The sequence below is a fragment of the Anopheles stephensi genome, chromosome 3, assembly GCF_013141755.1.
Source record: "Anopheles stephensi strain Indian chromosome 3, UCI_ANSTEP_V1.0, whole genome shotgun sequence".
NCBI classification, from domain to species: Eukaryota; Metazoa; Arthropoda; class Insecta; order Diptera; family Culicidae; genus Anopheles; species Anopheles stephensi.
This window is the reverse complement of record NC_050203.1, coordinates 65,513,752-65,534,429: the sequence shown is the minus strand read 5'-3', so window position 1 is coordinate 65,534,429 and position 20,678 is coordinate 65,513,752. Positions and strand designations below refer to the sequence as shown.

Here is a 20,678-nt window from a genome sequence, read left to right as displayed (position 1 = left end):
ATACTAACAGCCTGTTAGGCGGCTGCGGCATTTGCCCCATGCCGGCGAGAATTTTAACAAGCACCTTTCTCAAAAGTCCTCACCAATGGCCATGCTTAACAGGTAATGTGGCAAAGCGTAGCCTCATCACCGTAGTAAGCCCGGGATATGGTGCCGGCGGCACAAGTATGTAATCGAAACCAGCCTCCACACTCTCAGCGGCCAGGGCAAAGCCCACGTTGCGCCAGCGTTCGCTTTGGAGTGCTCCTTAGCCTTAAACGGAGCTCGGCTTTTCTGTTGCTACGATTTCAAGTGCCTCTGTCGTGGATGCAGCATGAGCAGTATGAGCATTGGCAGTACTTACCGAGAGATGCACGTGTGTGTGTTTGTTTGGGTGCAAGTGAGGTGATACTTACCTTTGTGGATGATGCTCCTGTTGCTCCCGTACGCGAGTCTTGCAACATTCTCACTCACTGCTTCGGATCTAAATGGCTTGTCCAAAATCGCTTGCCCCAACGTCTCTGGTGGGCACTCACCACGCTGGAATGAATTCTACATTCAACAGCAATTCCAGCGGTTTGTACCGCACAACCAGTGGTGAAATCAGGTCGGATTCTTCCACCGAAAGCAGCGATGCACTTTGATGGCCACACCAAGGCTCAACAACGGCCGCGGCATTCAAGTGAGTAGCACCCGTAGAATGGCATCTCAAAGCACCGCTGCAAGAACATACCTGCGAGTCTTCAAGGGTTAAAACCTAGTGCGTCTGGGCGGCAAGAGAAGGCACGAAAGAGATGAATGTCGTGAGATCGAAACAGAGTAAAAAAAGTGCTTTCCTCGTTGAGCATGCACCAAAAGCATCGCCGGTAGTTGCCCGGAGGCGAAAACAACTCACGCTGCACATTGTTGCACAAGTATAAGCCGCTGGTTGCTGGGCCATCATCATCATCATCATGAACATTGTCAGTCGCCCTGTATGTGCTATGTGCAGGCAAGACTTGCAGGGTTGGTGGTGTGTCAGGAGAATGTGTCTATGCGTTCCTAAGCGAAAAACATTTAACGACGGCAACGATGGTTCTCAACAGCTCACACACTCCCATAGAACGGCCTCTCGAGCCTCGGCACGGGTTTTTCTTCAAAGTTTATTTTTTCCGCATTCTGTTTATTTCATCTCATTTTCTTTTCCACCTTTCTATACTCTCTTCACAGACATCCACACACACTCACACACAACACACGCGTTTTGCACATCTCTGTGTTTTAACAGCAGCTTTGTATTCGCTTATTCATACCATTTTTTTGCCATCTGTATTTATTACTTACTTTAGACTGTTGTTTACTCTTCTGATTTGTGCTATCAACCACTCTACCTGCTCTCGTTTGTCTAGCTCAACAGAGCCACTCTTGCGCTTCTACCGTCCGTTCATTGATCTTGATAGCGTTTGTTTGTTTGTTTGTTACATTTTTACCATTTTTTTGTTTGGTTGGCTCTCGCTCGCCTTCCACAAGACGTTTTCTTCTTTTTTGTATGTTTTTTTGTTCTTCTCTTGTCTAAGCAGCAATATTTACACAACACTACACCTTTTACATGGGTTTTTTGTTTCATTTTGTTTTACCTTGCTTTTCTTTTGCTCTATGATGGTAAGGGTTACGGGGTTTGTTTGTGTTACGTTTCTGTTTCTATATTATTGTACATCATTCGCCGGACGTCTATTTGACCGACCCCTCGTATTCGTATTCATCGTTGACTGTTTCCTGCGTTTACACGATCACTATCGTTTTTTGGTTTTGTAACACACACACATTTGCACGCCCAATCGGAGAAAAGCGACCCTTGATGACTGCTCGCGGCCATTTGCTATTTACAGAACAGAAGTCAGCTGAGCAGGGCAGATGCATGTATGCATGAAATGATTTTGCGTCCAGCTTGTGTGCAGTGGGGTTTTGGTTTTTTTTTCACCCACTTGGCTCTCCATTTTTTAACTAGTTTAACAATTGCGTGCCCTTATGACGTTCGTTGGGTTTCGGTAGCTTGAATTGCAACAGTTTAAATTTAACTGGAAGTGTGACTTATTTTTTGTCAACTGAGTATGATAATTTATTTTTGTATGATCATTTCAAAGTAATGTCATGAACTGATAATATTTTGACAAAAAAATGAAAATAACGCGAATGTCTTATGGCGTCACTAACATAGCCAGATGACGACAGCGCTAAAATAATGCTTATTCTAGATATAGAACCATTTTTTGCTGATACCTTCTGATTGATTTCCATTTCCATCACCAGAATCCCGGCCAATAATATCAGAAAAGAAGGTGAAAAATGAATCGTGAGAATCCTTATGTGAAATTAAAATGGCAAAAAGAACTCACCCCCAGGAAGTAAGTAGCTTGCCGTGAAAATCATCAATATTTGAAATGCGCAATTTCTACCTAAGAAAGCACCAGTTCCACAATTCCTGCTACTGTGCATTGGATTCCAATACACCTCAATGCCCTCATTTCCATTCCCCTCCCCAACCCCGAGCCTAACCCGGAGCCAGCAGTTACATTCTGGCATACGGTGGTAGCGAATGTGGAATTTGCCAATCGACGAAAACCCCCGCCGAAACGAGAACGTGGGCAGGAAAATAATTTGGTTTTCATTTTAAGCATTTCCTGCCTGAGCTTCCCTCCCTGCGCGCGCGTCTTTCGTAACTGCCTGCCATTTCCATCAGATTTGGGGGTGAGCTGGTGTTCTTTTTGCTCCCTCTCAGTCGTTTGTATTTTTATGTTTTGGAAAGGCAAGCACTTTTCATTCACTACCTTCCGGTTCCTGGATATTTCTGTTCGTTTGTTTGCTCGCATCATGTCGTATCATTATTATTGGCATGTTCGCGACTCATCCACCAACCCCCCCTGGACTACGGAGGCGGGTAAAAGGTTTGTCGATCTGCTCGTCTTAAAATCATTTCCATACGAGTGAGCTTAGCTGCTCACCATCGCAACAACCCGCTACCCGGTGCGGTTTATCGAATCATTTATTCACATCTTAATCTGTCCCTTTTCGTCGGTGGTTTTCCCCTGCTTAGACGGGTTCTGGCTGGCTGTGTTGGTTACCATTTCTCCTGGAAAAAGCTGCTGCCAAATTGCTGTTTCCTGTTCGATGAACCACTTCGTTCGTTCAATTCTTGAACCGAAGCCATCACACATAAGTACACACCTACACGGACTCGCATCCATCATGGGGAACTCCGGAAGGCGAAAAGACAGGAATTGAGCAACCATCTCATGAATCGATTTTCCACTAATATTAGTTCCGTCATTTAGCTGCGATTCAATTCAAATCGAAGCTGTAAGCAGGGAGGTTCCAGATGAGCACGAGGCAGGAAAATGTTTGATTACTTTGGTTCATTTCTTTTGCTGCCTCTCTCAACCCCCCCCCTCCCCCCAAAAAAAATGAAGATGGATTCTGAGAAAAGTGCCAAAGTGCGGTATGAAAGATCGAAGATCCAGCAGTATGTCTTGCTTGCTGCGCATTACCTTCTAAGCTCCCACGAAACCATGCACCTTGTTAGTTCAAGCGATCAATCATTATATCGTTGGTCGTTACCATAATACATACGGCCACCCTTCTTTGCACGCCGCCAAGTACCCATCTCTTCGTTGAGAAAATACAGTTTTCCGTACGCTTAAAAATTACCCCATCATCTCAAAAGCAATGAACTTTCATCTCGTGGTGACACGACGACAGAAGCCTCCACTCCACGAGCCCGCCGAGTGTGGGGTTTCGATCAGCATCCATCATTTTGTGCCGGTAACGAATGACATACGAAATTAATTTTCCTCTAGTGCGAGTGGAAAACGATGTTTAATCCGAGCGAGTAAGTTTTCTCAAACGGCACACCACTTGCACCAACGCAATGCGGTGCTTGTCGAGATGCATTGATTTTAATTTGATTACACTCTCGACGAAGAATAGACAAGAGCTTTTACATCTAAATATGAATGATTGGAAACCTGGGCAATAGCACCGGTACATCATGTTTCCGGCTGCCTGCTTAGAACGAATCCCGTTCTGTTTGGTTTAAAACACTCTCATTTATGCATGAAGCCATTTTTACATCACCCGGAACAAGTTGCAGCAATGAAGAATGGCAGCAGTGTCGTTGTTCGCTACACAAGGCATGCATAAGGACGACGATGGTTGGTTGTTCATTGCTATTATATGGAACGTCATGCTCACCAATCAGTCGTACTCGGAACGCGACCGCACACCATTATTGCGCGAAATTTCGCGACCTAAAATCGAGTGCTTCATTTCGGAAAGGTTCGAAGTCATCATCAATTGGATGTACGAGCTGGCACATGGTGGGACGGAAAATTTGACGTCATACCGCGAACGACCGGTATTGTATTAGTTTTGCTCATAAATATCGAAACCAGGGTTGGTACTTATGACCCTCAATCAAATAATCATGCACCGAAAAACGGCTTGGGATGGAAAGCATTTTCAATTATTTCCTGTGCGTAGTAGCGAGATGTTGGGCATCGGGTGGCGTGTGGAGCTTTACAATTAGATCGTTGTTAGAAGGAGTTTGTTTGGTTGGCTCTTAGTTTAGAAACATAAAACTTATAACTCAAAGAAAAAATAAGCAATAAGTTATATTTTGAAGCACTTAAATAAATAAATTAGATCAATTGAAAAAAATGATAGCATTAAGATATATTTTGAAGCACTTAAATAAATCAAATGAATCAATTGTGCACCTTCAGAACTGCTGACTCTATCTTAATAATTGAAAATATTGACTATCACACTTCCATGCCAAATTCGAACTGTAGAACGACTCTGCCACTGCATCTCTACTGCATTGTACGCACTGCAGGCAGCGGTCGATCAAATAAACCCAAACCAAGCGAACGTCATAACCCTCCAAGCCGTTGGATGGGACCTTTCGTCATCATGTACCATATTAATTTAAGCTTGAATAATGTATGTACAATAAATTCCCAGTCACTACTTCACACTGCACTGGTAGCAGTGGTAAGATTCTTTTTGTTTGCCATCCTTCCAACACTTATAGTGCAGGCAAGATGTCTCCGTTCCAACCACTACCAGCGGTTCAAACTCAAAACTTAACTATTTTAATTATAATCAACACTACATCCGTTTGCGCACACCGGTTGGCGAGTGTGATGAAGAGGGAGAGACAGAAGAGCCCTACTCACACTCACCAACACAACCGTGCCGGATACTGTTAAATGTTACTTATACTTACAGCTACTACCATTACCTACACCATATCACATCCCTTTCTAAGGGACATGTGTGTGTATGTTTGTTGCTTCTGGAATGTCCACTACGTAACCTTCTTCCTAATCGCTGCTTCTTTCGTTCCGTGCTTTGATTTGCAATCTGTCGGAAAATCTTGCGATCGAGCGCCCGTACGCCGGCCTGCACGCTTCTTTCGCCCTTAGAAAAACGTAACCCACGTTGGCCCTGCAGCACGGCGAACCGGAAACGTACGACGATGGGCTGTTTGATAATGTGCCATGGATGGAGCGCGTTCGGTTTCACTTTCATCTCTTCTGCTGGTGGTAGCAGCGTTGGTGGGAAGTCAGCACGGACAGTAGGTGAAGCAGGAAGAGAACACAGCAGCCGGTCGTTACCGTCCGAATGCATGGTGCTCCGGTGGCTGAAGTTGTCGCTGCACCATTGTGAAACGCCCCAGGAGGATGTCGGATTGAAGGTCCTGCACACAAGCGAGAGAGAGGGAGAGAGCGAGAAAGGAAGAGAGACAGAGACAAATAGAGGCGTTAAAAGGCGGCCACATTATCGCGGATGTTTCGAGAAGATTAGACGAGATCCGAAACCCGTTAATTGTATCGTGTTCGGATGGGTGCCGTATGTGTTACTGAGGATGCAATTAATTCAGTGCGCGCTGCACATTTGCATCGTAACAATCCGATAATTCCGGAGCTTTTCCCTGTTGCTTGAAGCATGCATCTTGAAGTCCGCGAGAAGGAAACCACAAGAGACTGATGTTAACCAGCGGGCAACCGGCACCGTTGGTATTACACGACCGAAATCATAACAAGCTTGTGTGCGTGTGTGTGTGTTTGTGTGTGTGTGTGTGTGTGTGAGAGGCATTATTTATACACCGATTCGAGATGAAGTTTCGAATCGCCTCTAATCGATGAGCAGCTGCTCCCCGGGTACGATGCATTGATAAATGTGCGAATAATTGAGGCACGCTCGAACATAATTAATTGTACTTTGCGAACTGTGAGCTGGCGTTCGCAAGCCGAGAACCGAAGAATCCCAAAGCGCAAGGGTGAAGTAGGCAATCACGTTCGTTTCTTAGAGAAAAAAAACAGTAAGGACTCGTCTACGCACGGCGACACGCTTCACAATTACGCCCAATGACCGTAGGCAGTCCCAAACCCAACCCTGTCAAAGCTGTCAAATGGGATTGGTTTGGTTCGCCGGGATCGCCCCGAATCCGGAAACTGTAATTAATTACCTTCCGGGGACAGTCGTACAAATAATGTGCACCCTGTGGCAGTTAGAGCTTCAGTTTCACTCCCGCCGCACCCAAAAGCCCCGGGACGTGTAACCAGTTGGCGCAACCGGCTTGAATGGCAAACGAACCAGTCATTTGTTAACAAGCTGCGAAACACAGCCGAACCGGGGATGAGTTTACAAAGATTTATTGAACCGCACTGGTCGGCTCGTAGCCCTGCGCCACACTTCGATGCGGGATCGTCATTTTAAGGGTGAAAATAGGTGCATGATTTGCAATTATAAGCCCAGGCGGAGAAACCTTTCCGGCTCAAAGGGTAGGGTATGAGCTACGCGATCTTCTCCTAGACGGTGCTATATTGTGCTAATTGGTGTTTTATGTTTTTGGGATAATTGAATAGTCATAGTTTTCGGGCTGGATGTCAGCTAACCCACTAACCCGTCGGGTGTTGAGAAGTAGAACGAGGGAGACCGAGAGAGATTAATTATGATATGGTGATAATCTGATTATCGCGTTAATTTATATCCACTATCCGAGGTGTTTATGATTGAGCTGATTGCTTGAGTGTTTGAAAATCAATTAAAGTATTACTGTAGCGTAGCAAACTACTTCAGCTAGGATGATGTATGGGAGTATCGCTCGCATCAAGAAGGTTAGAAAAGGTCATCATTAGTGGTGTGAAGGAAAGCTTTAATTGATTTTTTATTCGTATTTTCCAAGATGAATATGCAAATGAATGTATGACCAGGAGGATTTATTCGAACTCAAATCTAGGACATGACCATTTCTTGAACGCTTATATATCCTCTATTTGATTTGCATTAAAAAAGAAATCGATTTTTGCAAAAAAAAAAACGATCAATCAAAGAACCTTAAATGAATATCGAACGACTAAAATGTAACTATTCAACTCCATCAATGATAATTTTGGCTCATAAATCAAATAAAAATTAAAACTATTTAAGCTTTAATTGAGGAATTGGTGAATGCAGTTTGTCATAGGTCTACGTTTTTGACATTGTTACGATTAATTCTTGTCTTTATTATTATAAAAGAGGAATAAAACTAAAACCCATGGAGTGGAGTTTTGGTTGCTGAGTTCATTTGAATAATTGTTTTACTCTTCCTTTTTCCTAGGAGAGTTGGAGTTACGGGTTTACGTTATTAAGCACAATTTTACTTGTGTTAGAAAGAGTGAATGATTCTTTATTTTTAAACTTAAACAGAAAGTCCGATTTTTTTTTGAAGGCAAATAACTAGCAGAAAGCGGTCTAACATGAGCGCTTGTAGCAAACTGTTTCCTAAATTTTGTTAATTTTTTTCAGAAAATGGTTTTGTTATCAATGTTATTGTCTACAATATTGGGCAGTGAGACATACTGATGTGTAGTGGTTCTTGGATGTATGCTTCTGGAGTTCAGAAAAATTCTACACCTCCAAACGAAAACACTGCTGTTATTCTGTTGTGCTCATCGATTTTTGATATAAATATTGTAATTCTTCTGGAGCCAGCTTGTTGTAGATTTATTGTAACGCCGTTCTTTTTCTCACAATCTCCTTCCTAGTCCCACAACATGCATATGAATTTGATAATGTATCGCAAGCGCATGTGACATCACGTTTATTCACTGGCTACACAAAATACCCACACCCGCTTGTGTGTCTGTCTGTGTGTCCGTCCGCACACACGTTGGACACATGTGTGGCGGTGAGTTAGTATTTTCACAATGAAGTGATAATTGACTCGTAAATTTCAACGCGGAGATATTCCAAATTTCTGGCGCGGTCGGTTTTGTGCAGAGCCCGTGTCGCAACCGTGCCAGCTGGTCAGTGCAACAATCCATTTCCCCATTACCCCATTCGCCAGCGAGTTTTTAGTTTTGGAGCTGTGAGGAGGGTTTTTTTTTGTTTTATTTGGTAACAAAAATTGACTGTTTGCCAAATACGTGATCGTTGTCGGTTGTGGATCAACTCACGTTTCCAGGGCCGTTTATTTTTATTTCATTTCCCAGTGCTACCCCTCCCATTTGTGGCCATGCAAAACCGTCCGATTGCTGTGTAGTGAGATGAACGATGGAAATTGTTGTGTTTTAGCGCTCGTTTTCCCGTTCGTTCGTTAACTTTCAATTCAAATGATATTTGATTTTGTGGCATTTTTGGGAGGGGGGTGGGGGGAGAGGAAAGATGAAAGCTTTGCAGGGCAGGAAGCAGAACAGAAGCGACCAATAACCTCCAATCGAAAAGAAATTGATTGTCGATGACCACACACAGCACCAACCATGGTACCATGTACTCAAACCGACAACCGATTGTTGGTTTTTTATGTCTATATTGTGATCATGTTTTTTGCTCATCCAATGCTGTATTTTTTTCTTCATTTTGCAGCAGCAGTTTAGATTTCCGTTTGTTTATTCGTTACTTTTTTTCCCATGTCTGTTTTGAAATTGAACCACGCTGCTGTTACGCTGCTAGAACCAAAATGATGAGCATACAAAATGGCAAACAACCACAACCACCACCACCGTGTGCACAGTGTGGTCGGTACGATGGTCCAGCGCACATGCTTCGGTTACGCTTGCGAACATAACGGAGCGTGATTAAGTGATAACGATGGTGTACACGTTTTCCACCACCACAGCAACACCACCGGCACGCAGCTGTAACTTTCTGAAATGTACAATCAATGCTTGTTTTGTGTCCCGATTAGATAAAAATATTGAAATGCATCGAAAGGATCACTGCGTGAAAAAATCAATGCGTATAACATACATTGCGGCGTTTTGGGGGAAAAAAAGGAAAACAAATCTCGCCCCCGGCATGAGGGTACTAATGAGTTCGAGATGGACGGTTGCTTCTATTTCCGATCGTGGTCTACGGGGGGTAAAAAGGATTGAGCTAATGTTGTGTTACCACGCTTGTCCCACTCACCGTTCTCCTTCCATTCTTCCACACCGTAGTCACCGACCATCATTGGGTCATGCTTTTTGTTTGCTTTGCGTCCTGAAAGTAGAGTTAAATTACAAAGAAACAGTGTTAAATTTGCACATATTCGATTAAAAGCATGTTTAATTTCCAATTTTCTAAGCTTATGTACGCACTAACAGCCTTATTGATTTTTGCTGATTTTTGGATTTACTTTTGGTCCTAATGGCCATTCAACCTTTAATAAGTTTTTGAGATATTTAATCATTTCTAAATTTTAATTGTTCGTACAGGGTCGACGTGCTATTTTTGTATTAGTTCAAAGATGTAAATTACCAACCAACGGCTACCTGAGAAGGGAGGGCGCTATTTATGTATAATGCTTCTGAGATCTTCGATGAGAATTTATTGCACAGGGTGACCTTTATTTGTTTCCATCAAAATAAATTTCAAGTCAATATAAACGTTCTTTTATTGTAGAACATTAACAAACCGTATGAGGAACATTCGATTCGAAACAGAATAACAGCACACACTCACGATCAGAATTAGCGGAATGCAAACATGCTTGAGATTACGATGAAAATCGAACCAAAAGAAGTTTGATAAGCATCGTAAACCGTTTCAGTGCCTCCCTAAACGCTCGAGGCTTCGAAACTCAGTTGGAAAATTGATTTATAGCGAGCTAAGAAAATACACAAAAACATTTCTAGGCCACTTTTAAAAAGCAAAACCAAATGAGAAAAAATCACCGATCAGCCCAAACCCAACTGGTTCTGCAAAGGGAAAATTGATGTGGTGAAGTGCATTGACAGAGCAGAGCGACCCGGAAAAGGTTCATCATCAGGCCACCGGACAAACTGTGGTTGCGAGTGTGAGCCCGATCAAAACGGAGGGTGTGAAACTAGTGACGGTAATGATGGGGAAAACGCCCATCCCTCCATTCTGCATGTGCTTCTCTCCTTCTCATCGTGCATCTTTTCACTTGCGGTCGATTCGGCACGGTTCTGGGGTCGAGGAAAGGACGATAGAGAAAAATACACAAATAATACCCAACCGAAGGGCAACGAACAACGCACTGCTGCTGCGATTGGGACGAAGTGCTCTCATGAATACGCTCAACTACGGCCGTTCTTATCGGAACGCTAGAAACGGGTGGCACATCGGAACGTCACCCTGCCAGCACGGCCCGACACTGCCGGCCATTCTCGGCGCGATGCCGGATGAAATGAAAATACATTTTAAAATTTACATTTAAATTACCTTTTGATCGATTGTTATAAAGTGATTCGGTTGTCAATATTGTCGTCGGGGCCGGTATTTCTGCATATAAATTAAAAAAAAAAACCGAAAGCAAATGAAAGGAATCATTAGTTTTGGTGGTCTTGCTGGTGAGTGACGAGCTGGAACGGTGGAACAGGCAAAAAAAGGCGAGGAAAAAGGAAAATGAAAGCGCGTGGCACTTTTTGCGGGATAGCAAAGCCTGAATGGAATGGATCTGGCTGTTGATGTAAGCGAGATCAGTTGATCTAGTTCGTAACACTTTTTTGCTTTTTTTGTATCTCTCTCTCTCACCCTCGTTCACACTCTATACGTGTGACGATCGGTTTTCCATTGTATTCCAATGAAAATGTATTGTCCATGCCTGGCGCCATTGTCGGGCGTCCAGTCGCTATGGCCGGTAGGAAGGGACACCTTTTGGCGTTGTGGTTGTGTGGTTTCGACGACGATGACGACGACAACGACGACGACGACGACGATGATGATATTTCCTTTCCCAGTACGGTCGATTGATCATCGTGGGCTGGGCGGCGGTGAGTGTTGATAGATGTTTCTAATTTTCACAAGCAATTGGCTTCACCTACCGGTCTTTGTTTGACAAGGCCATCGTTAGGGTATGGGAGAAGCATATCGGTAAATTGGTTTTTCGCTCCCAACCGGCCATTGGGTTTTGGGAGGGAGGGCACGCGCCAAATGAAAAGTTGTTTATCCACAACCTAGGTCGTAAGGTGAGTGTGAAGTGTTGTAAACAGTTTACCTTGCAGCCAGGCACAGAGAGGATATTGTTCATATGAAAATAACAATGAAAAATATTTCCAAACAAGTGTTTTTTTGCATTGGGGAAACTCAATAAATTTTCCAAATTTATCATTGTAAAGAAAATTCTTATATAAGAATGCATTTTCTCTTTGAAAAAATTATAAACAAGCATTGAATATAAAAAAAATGAATTTTTGTCATTGTTACTTATAAACTTTTGTACAAAACACCAATTTATTGCTAAGTTATTGTTTATTTTATTAGCAACATCATTTGCATGGTCATGTTTAAACCAAATATTAAAACCTTAATTCAATTTTAAAACTTTATCAAAAGGATACAACTAAGTCAGACACAGCAACATTGATTGTTTCAATAAAAAATGTTAAAAAATGTCTGCGAAGCCACTGTTGAAACCACTGTCTTTTAACAGCAATAAAAAATCACTTTAAGAGTAAAATAATACCGAGTTTATGATTTGTAATGATAAATATAAAAATGAGGCATTCAAACTTGAGATCTAGGGTAGAGCTTGAAAAAGTTAACATAAATCTTGGAAAAATCGAAAACTTACTGATGATTTCCATTTAAATTAAAAAAAATAGAAATGATAATCGGTAAGCAGGTCGAAAGTTTTACTGTGTCCATGGATTTCAAACTCAAATTAAAAATATTTTTTGCATTAAATTCAATTGACCTTCCGCTCATTTCATTTCCTTGCACAGAGCAAACAATACAAACCAACCTTGCCTGAACATGGTGAAACGTACTCCAGTTCACTTAACGGATTATAGTTCGAAATGTATTGGAAAACGTAAAGCGTAATCATGAAACCGCAGCACATTGTTGGCATGTTCGCAGAGCGTTTCTTTCGTAAGTAGATTCAACATAAAGCATTTTCTATCAACGATGCTCACGCAATCGCCCCACCAACACAACGCAACACTGATGACGATCTGCGGCTGACCGTGCGATAGGCATCATGGCTGGATTTATAATCCATCCGCACCATCGTAGCCAGATCAGACACTCGTAAACGTAAATCCGCTAGCGGAAAAAAGTGGAAAATCACTCTTCCGCAGCACACACACAGCATCACCTGGCTAGCCCCCGGTGCCCAGAGATGCACGATGGAATTCCATTAGCTCAGAAAACTCAATTACATACACCAAGCCCATACCCGTATCAGGCCCATCGAAGCCCGTCAGCGCTGCACGAGTGGTGGTTCTGGTCGCAAATCACATCACAGCCCGAGGTTACTGTGTATCGACTGCCGAGGCCGGGCCCGATCGATGGCAAACCTTTTCGATGCACAACATCCGCTAATTATGCAATGAAACAATGGGAAAATGGTAGGAAACGTTTATTTTTTTCTCTCTACCCATTTTCACTACGGTACGTTGTCTTGCTCTCTTGCCGGCGGAATCAAAAGTTTATCCCCAACTACCCAGGGGGATGCTGTTGCCGACATTGGATGCCCTGCGCTAATGTCCATGTGCGTAACGTGAGCGAATCCTTTGTCGTGTGAAGAACGCGCTGGCAAAAACGTCGCACCTTGTCGGGTCGGGAAAATAGGCACGACTCGGCCCATCGTTTATGTCGTACAACTTTAACATCCCGTACTGCATACGCTTCGAATGCGTCGTCCTTTGCTCGTTCGATAGCTCGGTCGTACCGGGCGTACTGGCAGTTTGCTTTGCCGTTGGTCTCGCCCAGCACAGCGTCCTATGGCCGGGAAAAAAGCGGGTTAAATTCTCGAACCTCGTGCAGCATGCAGCGTTCAATATCGGGTATCTTATCCGCTCTTGACCCCGTACGGCTGCATGAATTCAAAGAATTGAACTTGGTTCAATTTTGTGTTTTATACAGTTCATGCCAGCACATAATAGGCAACGGTACAGATCCAGTGCCCGTGCACGTGCTGTTTTTTGTCTATTCTTTTTTAATTTCGTCTAGCCAGTTCTCCTCCTGCCAGCGTTTGAAGCTCGTGTCTGCATCGTTCGACCTCGATACACGCATTGCATCTCGCTGGCAAAACTTTCATCGACAACTCCGGCTCTGCACATCATCAGAGTCCCGAATGGACCCGCTCTGCGCGATCATAGCACGGTCCGTTTTGCCCTAAAGGTAACCAGGGATACGCTAGAAAAAGTTGAATAGAACAAGGAAGAGGTGAAGGGATGAAGGAGGTGGAGCAGGGAGTAGCGGATGGAACGGATCATATCGGATCTCCGGAAGCTCAGTTACCGTCCAATTTGATTAGTCCGTCGGTTTCGCCTAATGAGTTTTTCGCCACGCATCGATACGAGCCAAAATCCGCCGGTCCAACGTTGCGAATCTTCAGACTCATATACTTCGTGTAGCCGGTGTTGCGGGACATCGTTTCAAACTTATCGCCCGTACGGGAGGTATCTGTGAAATGAAAAAGGGATGGTATTGAATGGTTAGAAGTAGATTGGAAGAAAAAAGCAGTCCTTTGGTGCTGTAAAACCCGTGTATGATGCGAGGAGTAATAATATTGTTTTCTGTGTTTTTGTTTTGCCAACGATTTTAAAATACTTTTAAAAATGTTCATGTGAAATGATTTATTCTGTATTGAAAGACTTATTCACGTGTTCAAACATAAGACAGCTGGTTAAAACAAATCGTACGAAGTACCAGGCGCCTCCATCAATACTTGAGAGGAGTTCGGAACACCGCAAATTCTGTAAAGTGCAGGAGATTTTTTTAATTTGAAATATAGATTTCCTTTATAATTTTTTTGATGATTTTTTGGTTTCAATATCAACAAATATACCAACGTGACTCAACAAATGTCAGAATAACATTCAAATATTTTTTTTATGAAGCACCAGGCGCCTCCATCAAAACTTCATTCAAATGTGTCTCGAACATCGTACAGCCTGTGGTCGTTAATAGTTTTACACATCGCCATCCAATTTTCTAGTTTCTTTAATGACCATTTATAATCTACCTCAAAACACTGCTAAGTACCCTTAATACGCTAGTCCCATCATGTCACGCTGATGTGTTCGTGTTACTGTACTAATTTTTGTAAACGACCGATAGGTTTAACGAGGTATTGAAGTGATTCCTATAGAACTTCACCAAAATGCGCTGCCAAGTTGCACTTAATAATGATTGAATTTTGTGGTGATGAAGTTCGGGGTAGAGAACCTAATAGGATATAGATTTCTTCGTTATTTGATCAGGTTTTTGGTATTGCTAGAATTGTGTAACATAATTAATTCTCATTATTTTGTGATGCATTTTGTTATCACTTTTGCGTTATTCTATAAGTTACGTCAAAATATTTATTTAAAAGCTTAAAGAAAGATTGAAATTTAAGCTTATCATAGTAACGTAGATTTAATCATAATAATCCACAACATAGAAGCATCAAAATGTGTTAAAGTACAGTGACTTGTGTATAGCATCTAAAATTGATTATTGTATTTTTAAATTGGACAAAAGAGTATTGCAAAACCATCTTTAAAAACTTTCCAAGTTTAATGCATATTTTGCTCAGGAAACGTATTATATTTATAAAATTCTTAATCATTTCACACATAAGCTTCTATCCTTTCGTCAAACAATGCTACAAACCATATAATCATTTCACTTACACTTTGTATGGAAATTTCACTAATCTAGCGACCCAACGATTCCCATTGAAATGCTGATCTGTCCGTGACACATGCACGTTTGATGGAAATTGTCCCCAGCGCTGCGGTCTGTGGTGCCAAGTCGCATCGCGTTGACTTGTGACCGGCGTGCTAATTTAATTGTTTTATTAGCAAGTGCCATAATAAAACCCTCAACACGTCAGTCACAGTGTGTCGGTGCGGTTGCAGCGGCGAAAGTGCTGCTGATCATTCGTTTTATGTGTGTGTGTTTTTTTATTTTAGATCATGTGCGAGCTGGAATACGAGAACTGCAAAAGGACTTTTTTTTTCGCAGCACTTGTGCTACGAAACCATGTGATACTTGACATTTAGTTTTGGATTGTTTTCCGTTGGGGGTTTTCAGCTACCAGTGACGACATCCGTACGATGGATTGTGATGTGCTTGAAATTATTTTTTACAACTGAAATCAACCAGTCAACAATCCCTTGGATTGATGAAGTATTCTTTGATCATAGCCTGATGCATACCAGCGTGTTTAAGTGGTAAAAATGTTTTCAATAATCCCACAATTTCAAAAAATCTAATAATTTTAAGCCCTCAATCTCTGGAGCAATATTGGTGAAATTTGTATGCTAGATCAACTCACAAATAGGCATTTATGTCTTGTATGAGAATTCCTGGAATAAGCTCAGTGCTGATGCCATCTTTTTGTCTGCGTCACCACGTACGGTAAAGCCACGTTTGTCGAGCGATTGGTCTGTCTGAAAAGGGTGAACGGTAGACCGTAGATTCCATCAAACGAATCGATCTGTACCGATGTTTGCCGCATCGTACGGTCTCATCCTTTCTTCCAGAATTCGATTCAAGGCTATCAATGCCAAGGCTATCGATAGCGGGCGCAGACCTGCCACATCTTTCAGCTCTACCCAACACACACCATTCATAGGAACGTTTTTTTCCTCTACTGCTGTTGCCTCTGTCTGTATGTATGTGTATTTTTATCCTTCCCTTCTCGGTAGTATCATCTGAATTCACCTGAGTTTGAACACCGCAATCTCTCTTTAAAAAAAAACACCCCCAGATCTACTCGGAAGGCAGAAACGACACGAGTAGATAAAATGTAGATCTACAAACATGTGTTCTCGGCCTCTGAGTTATGGTGGGCAATTTAGATTCGAATGAGTAGATATTGGAAATGCGGCACCCGGGACTCTGGCCGTCGCCTCCACGGCCCCAAACCCAACGCTAACGAGCAAGGAACCAAGCTCAAGCGACAACGTACCCTTTTCTGTCCATTTCAATCGTATCGGTTCGTCGCACATCGACGATTTTTGGTGTTCAGTCCGGGCCTCCCGGACCAGTTCGGCCAGTCGTAACCGAATGGCCGACACATGCACACCAACAGAGCGACATGTTAGCGGACGTAATTGAGATCGTCCTTGTCGGTGTTTCCAGCATCCAGCTGTACGTGTTCCGGTTTTACTCGACCACCCACGGTGTTCTCTTTCGCCCACCGTGGCCTATGCACAACCACCCCAGACCCATCGGAACATTAAATTGATTTAATTATAGCGAATGAAACGTTAACATAGATAATTCTGTTTCGATGAGTTCTACCGCCGGAACCAACCGGGGATGGACGGTGCGAACGGGGCATTGTTGTGCGGATTAATTTATCGCAGCATTACGCACCAAAAAGCGGACCGCTTCAAAGCGGTGGTGTAACCCTTCCGCAGGAACTAGGATAGGTCGGCGAATAGTTAGCCCGATACTGGCAAATGTTAACCAGCAAAACCGCAGGATCGGAAATGTTCCCACCACCATCGCCACGGCCGGTGACCGATTACTGCGGCAGGTTGGGTGCTTACTGAGTGTCTGGTTGGAGTATCGTTTTTGTAAGAGTTCAGTATATCGATGAGAGCCTCGATAGTTACACGTCCGATCGGAGCTAGATACAGACATATAGGGGAGCGAGGACTTCGGAACGGTGACGATACAGGGCACAAAAGCTACGTAGCTCATCTAGCGTGGCTAAAAGGGTGACAGTTGCGGGTAATTTAATATGCATGCCATCGATCCTGTCCGCTCGGGCTAGAGTCGCATTATCATAACATAACCACAACCATAATGAGCCAGTTGCGAACAATCGTTTGATTAGCTGGCTAGCAGGGAGATATCGGAGGAGGAGCAAAAGATTGTTAGGACCAGAAAGTGGTAGAAACAAATGAGCTTAATGCCTTGGCCTTTCCAATGATTTATAAAGTCAAGCGATTTTTATAAACTGTTAAAACCTACAACAAAGCTAGCTATTTATAACAGGCTTAGCAGTCGAGGGTCAGATATTTTTACACGAAAATGCAAGTAACTTTAAAATATGTCATTTCAACTCCTGATTTATCCTTCTAATGCATTGAGATAGCTTTAATTTTTTAACGGGGGAGCTCTACATTGTTTACTCTTACGAAGTCTAGAACAAATCAAAATGTTTTTTGTAGCTTTCACAGAAACGGTTTTTGAAAGTTCTTCTCTAAATACAATTTCGCTTGCAAAAATACGTTGCACTGCACAGAATATTTCACTCAACAGCTCACTGACTCCAGCCAAACCAGCTAAAATGCGGCAAAAAACGCCAATGTAATTAACGCTGCTGTTTGTTCGTAAAATCACGCACGCTGTCACACATTGCTGGCCGTCCGTTAGTTACTGGATGGCTATAGTTGAACCATCACCACCGCTTACTGAAATATTGCTTCCGTGATGAGTGAGACCGTTCGGTGGCATTTCTTCCGTTTCGATTTCTCCCCATGCATCAGGCAGCAAATCGTTCAACCGTCCTGCGAAACGGTCACTTATTTCGCACATCGTAGGTTGGCTTTCGATCGTCTATTCGTCTCGCCGTCTCACCGTTGTCGTTTGGTAGACGGTTACGCTCCCCCTTTTTTCATTGTACCGTGTTCGGCTGGCTACCCAGCCAAAGCGACAAACAAGTTTTGCTGCTGCTCTCTCTCGCTCGGAAGCTGTACTTGTCAATGTTGTGAAAAAGAAACGGTGACTTTAGTCACGAACTACCGGCAAGGCCAGGGGTTGTTACTTGTAGCGGTTGCACAGAGAAAAAAAAAATTGGAACCATCAAGGCGGTTACTTTACAGGACAGGTTTGCTTGCGTTGAGCGCTTTTCAAGCCAGTGCACCGTTGCATAGGATCTCACCCTTCTGCTTGCTGTTTCTGCTGCAACCGACAGGAGGTCTCGTTGGAAAGAGATTAGGAACGGAAGCTTAGCCTGAACGAGACGTTTCTCGCGAGCACGTGTTTATGTGTGCGTCAATCGGTATTTATCCTACGCGAGCAGTTTAGTGACGGAAAATGGTTCGCTCACCTAACGCCAACCCTCAGCCCCTTTTGCCCCCTATTTCGTGGTATTTCTTCCGGAACGTGAACGTGGGAGCGATGCAACATGATGTTTTTCCAGCGCTGCGACTCGTTTCCGGTTGCTGCATTTCCCAGCAAGCAACGGTGCACATGAGAGTGTATTAGAAACGTTTTCCAACCAACGCAAGGTGGCACCGGTGCAGTGCCGTGCGTACAAAAGGATACCATCTATTGGCGGTTATCTGATCCACTAACAGCAGCTTCACAAAGGCAGGAACTGTGGACGGTGGGTGGGAAACAGGGCAACAAAGGCAAAGGAAGCTAGACGCTTCCTCGGACTAACTCTTCAATTTCACAGCAATAGCAGCCAGCATCAACGGTATCGTGTGGGCCAAATGACAGCAGATTGAAACTGACTCCCGGCAGGAATGTCCTTCCGTCCGTTCGGCCGATCCAACGATCCAGCCGAGGGGTGAGATGAAAGATACCGACAGTTAACCGGGTAATGTGTGAAGCTTGGCTCCGTTATCATCGAGATTTATCTCTTTATCGAGCGCCTGATTGTGTGAAGAGCGTGCAGGGAGGAGTGTGGTTGGCCGGTGGGTTGTGCGGGAATGGCTAACATATCTGTGGTATCTTTATTCGCCTCAATGGCCCTCTAAATAGGTTCATTTCCTGTTGAAATGTCACACACCCAGCATGTGCTGATACAGGGTTAGCTATTTCCTGTGTGAATGGACGGGAGCTGATTGTTGATAGTTACGTTCTAGCGTAGGGCAGAAGCCTTATAACATTTAGTTGCAGTATTTGACGTTTTACAATGTAATTTGTTTGTTTGTTTGGTTTAGATGTATTGATGATCTGTGTGCAAGCAATTTGCTTCAGAAATTTTGAGTTTAGGTCCTCGATTTAATGAAAAAATTCAGGCATATTTTTTACAATATAAATAACCGATAAATAGCTACCTGAACTTCAAAGATTCTCAAAATAAGCACTTGGAAAAAAGCACGAAATATTGCAAGACAAATATATTCATTGGCCTGCTCATCGATGGCCATTACATTCTTCATGTACATTGATTGATTAATACTCAATACTCTACACGGTCCAATTAAAGTGTTAATTAAATGGCAGGTCAAAACCTATCGAGGTTGAAGTTGAAAATACACATCCAAATAATACCAATGGTAGCCCTGGCCGCTCTTAATATCCGTTTAAAGGAAACCTAGAGTTATTAATCGTGCCTGATATGCCAAGAGACAGATAGAGTCGATCGAATATGAACTCACAACGCATTAGAAAATTCACAGGCGTCAGATTTCTGAGGACGAATATTATGAACGAACAAGAATCTGGTCAAACAATGGAAAAAACTTATATTATTACTAGCATTCAACGCATCTCAATAAAGAAACATATAAAAAAGAATTGATAAGCTTACAAAACTTCAATATCTTATATTTATGACGAAGGTTAAGAGAGATTTTATTTGTATGTTGTTTAAGGTAGAAGATAATGACGAGTAAACCTTGTTATTGAGCTTTTCACGTCCCGTAACAGAATTATTCAAATGACTGAACAAATTTTTTCTTCGTTTATCAATTTCTTTAACTGCTTGTTGTTGTCGTATCTTAGAAAAAAAAACTTATTTTTGGAAGTTATTTAAACTCCTCAAGTCGTTGGGGCGACTGGGTGATCGAGGCGATTGCGGAGCTGGTCTTCACACAGCAGGACCGGGGTTAAAATGCAACAGGGAAAAAACCTAGTCACAAATAGCCAGAACTGGTAGGCTAACGTTAAAAAATAGTTAAAATAAGTGTGTTTTCATTATGTGTTTTTGATCATTTCAGATTTAATTACTTTCCAATTAAAACGTTAACCACAATTGCAAGCACGTTTGTAGCAATATCTGAAAATTATTGTTTCGTGTCAAAAAACCATTTTCCGATCATTACCCAACTAGAAATGAACAGGTCAGGATCAATTGGCCCATCCCCCCTCCGCAGACACGGAAAGCCAATAACATCAATCGAGCGATTTTATCCAGGTCACAAAAACCAACATACGATTGCACACACACACACATTTTCTACCCATCAATGAACATGTCGAACCGGACAGCACCATCGAAACCTCTTCAATTTCCACAAAATTGGCTGTTAATGCCACTTGACAGGGCAAAGCGACACCATTTAGAGCGACACGCCGGCGTCCGGCCGAAGCGCAAACCCCAC

The 20,678-nt window shown here is 42.9% G+C and overlaps 1 protein-coding gene across 5 annotated transcripts in view; it reads right to left on the bottom strand.

The window, feature by feature from the left end:
- Window positions 1-1,113: 1,113 nt before the first annotated feature.
- Window positions 1,114-20,678, bottom strand: part of LOC118511703 (lachesin) — a 100,619-nt gene continuing 81,054 nt past the window's right edge. For 4 of the 5 annotated variants that reach the window (XM_036055115.1, XM_036055117.1, XM_036055118.1 and 1 more), the window contains 4 exons: window positions 13,696-13,860; window positions 10,672-10,731; window positions 9,415-9,486; window positions 4,482-5,716 (listed from right to left, as the gene is read on the bottom strand). In XM_036055115.1, coding sequence (XP_035911008.1) covers window positions 5,544-5,716; window positions 9,415-9,486; window positions 10,672-10,731; window positions 13,696-13,860 — 470 coding nt within the window. In that variant the 3' untranslated portion in view covers window positions 4,482-5,543. Of the gene's footprint in view, window positions 5,717-9,414; window positions 9,487-10,671; window positions 10,732-13,695; window positions 13,861-20,678 lie in introns of all 5 variants that reach the window. The other variant, XM_036055116.1, reaches the window with a different exon arrangement.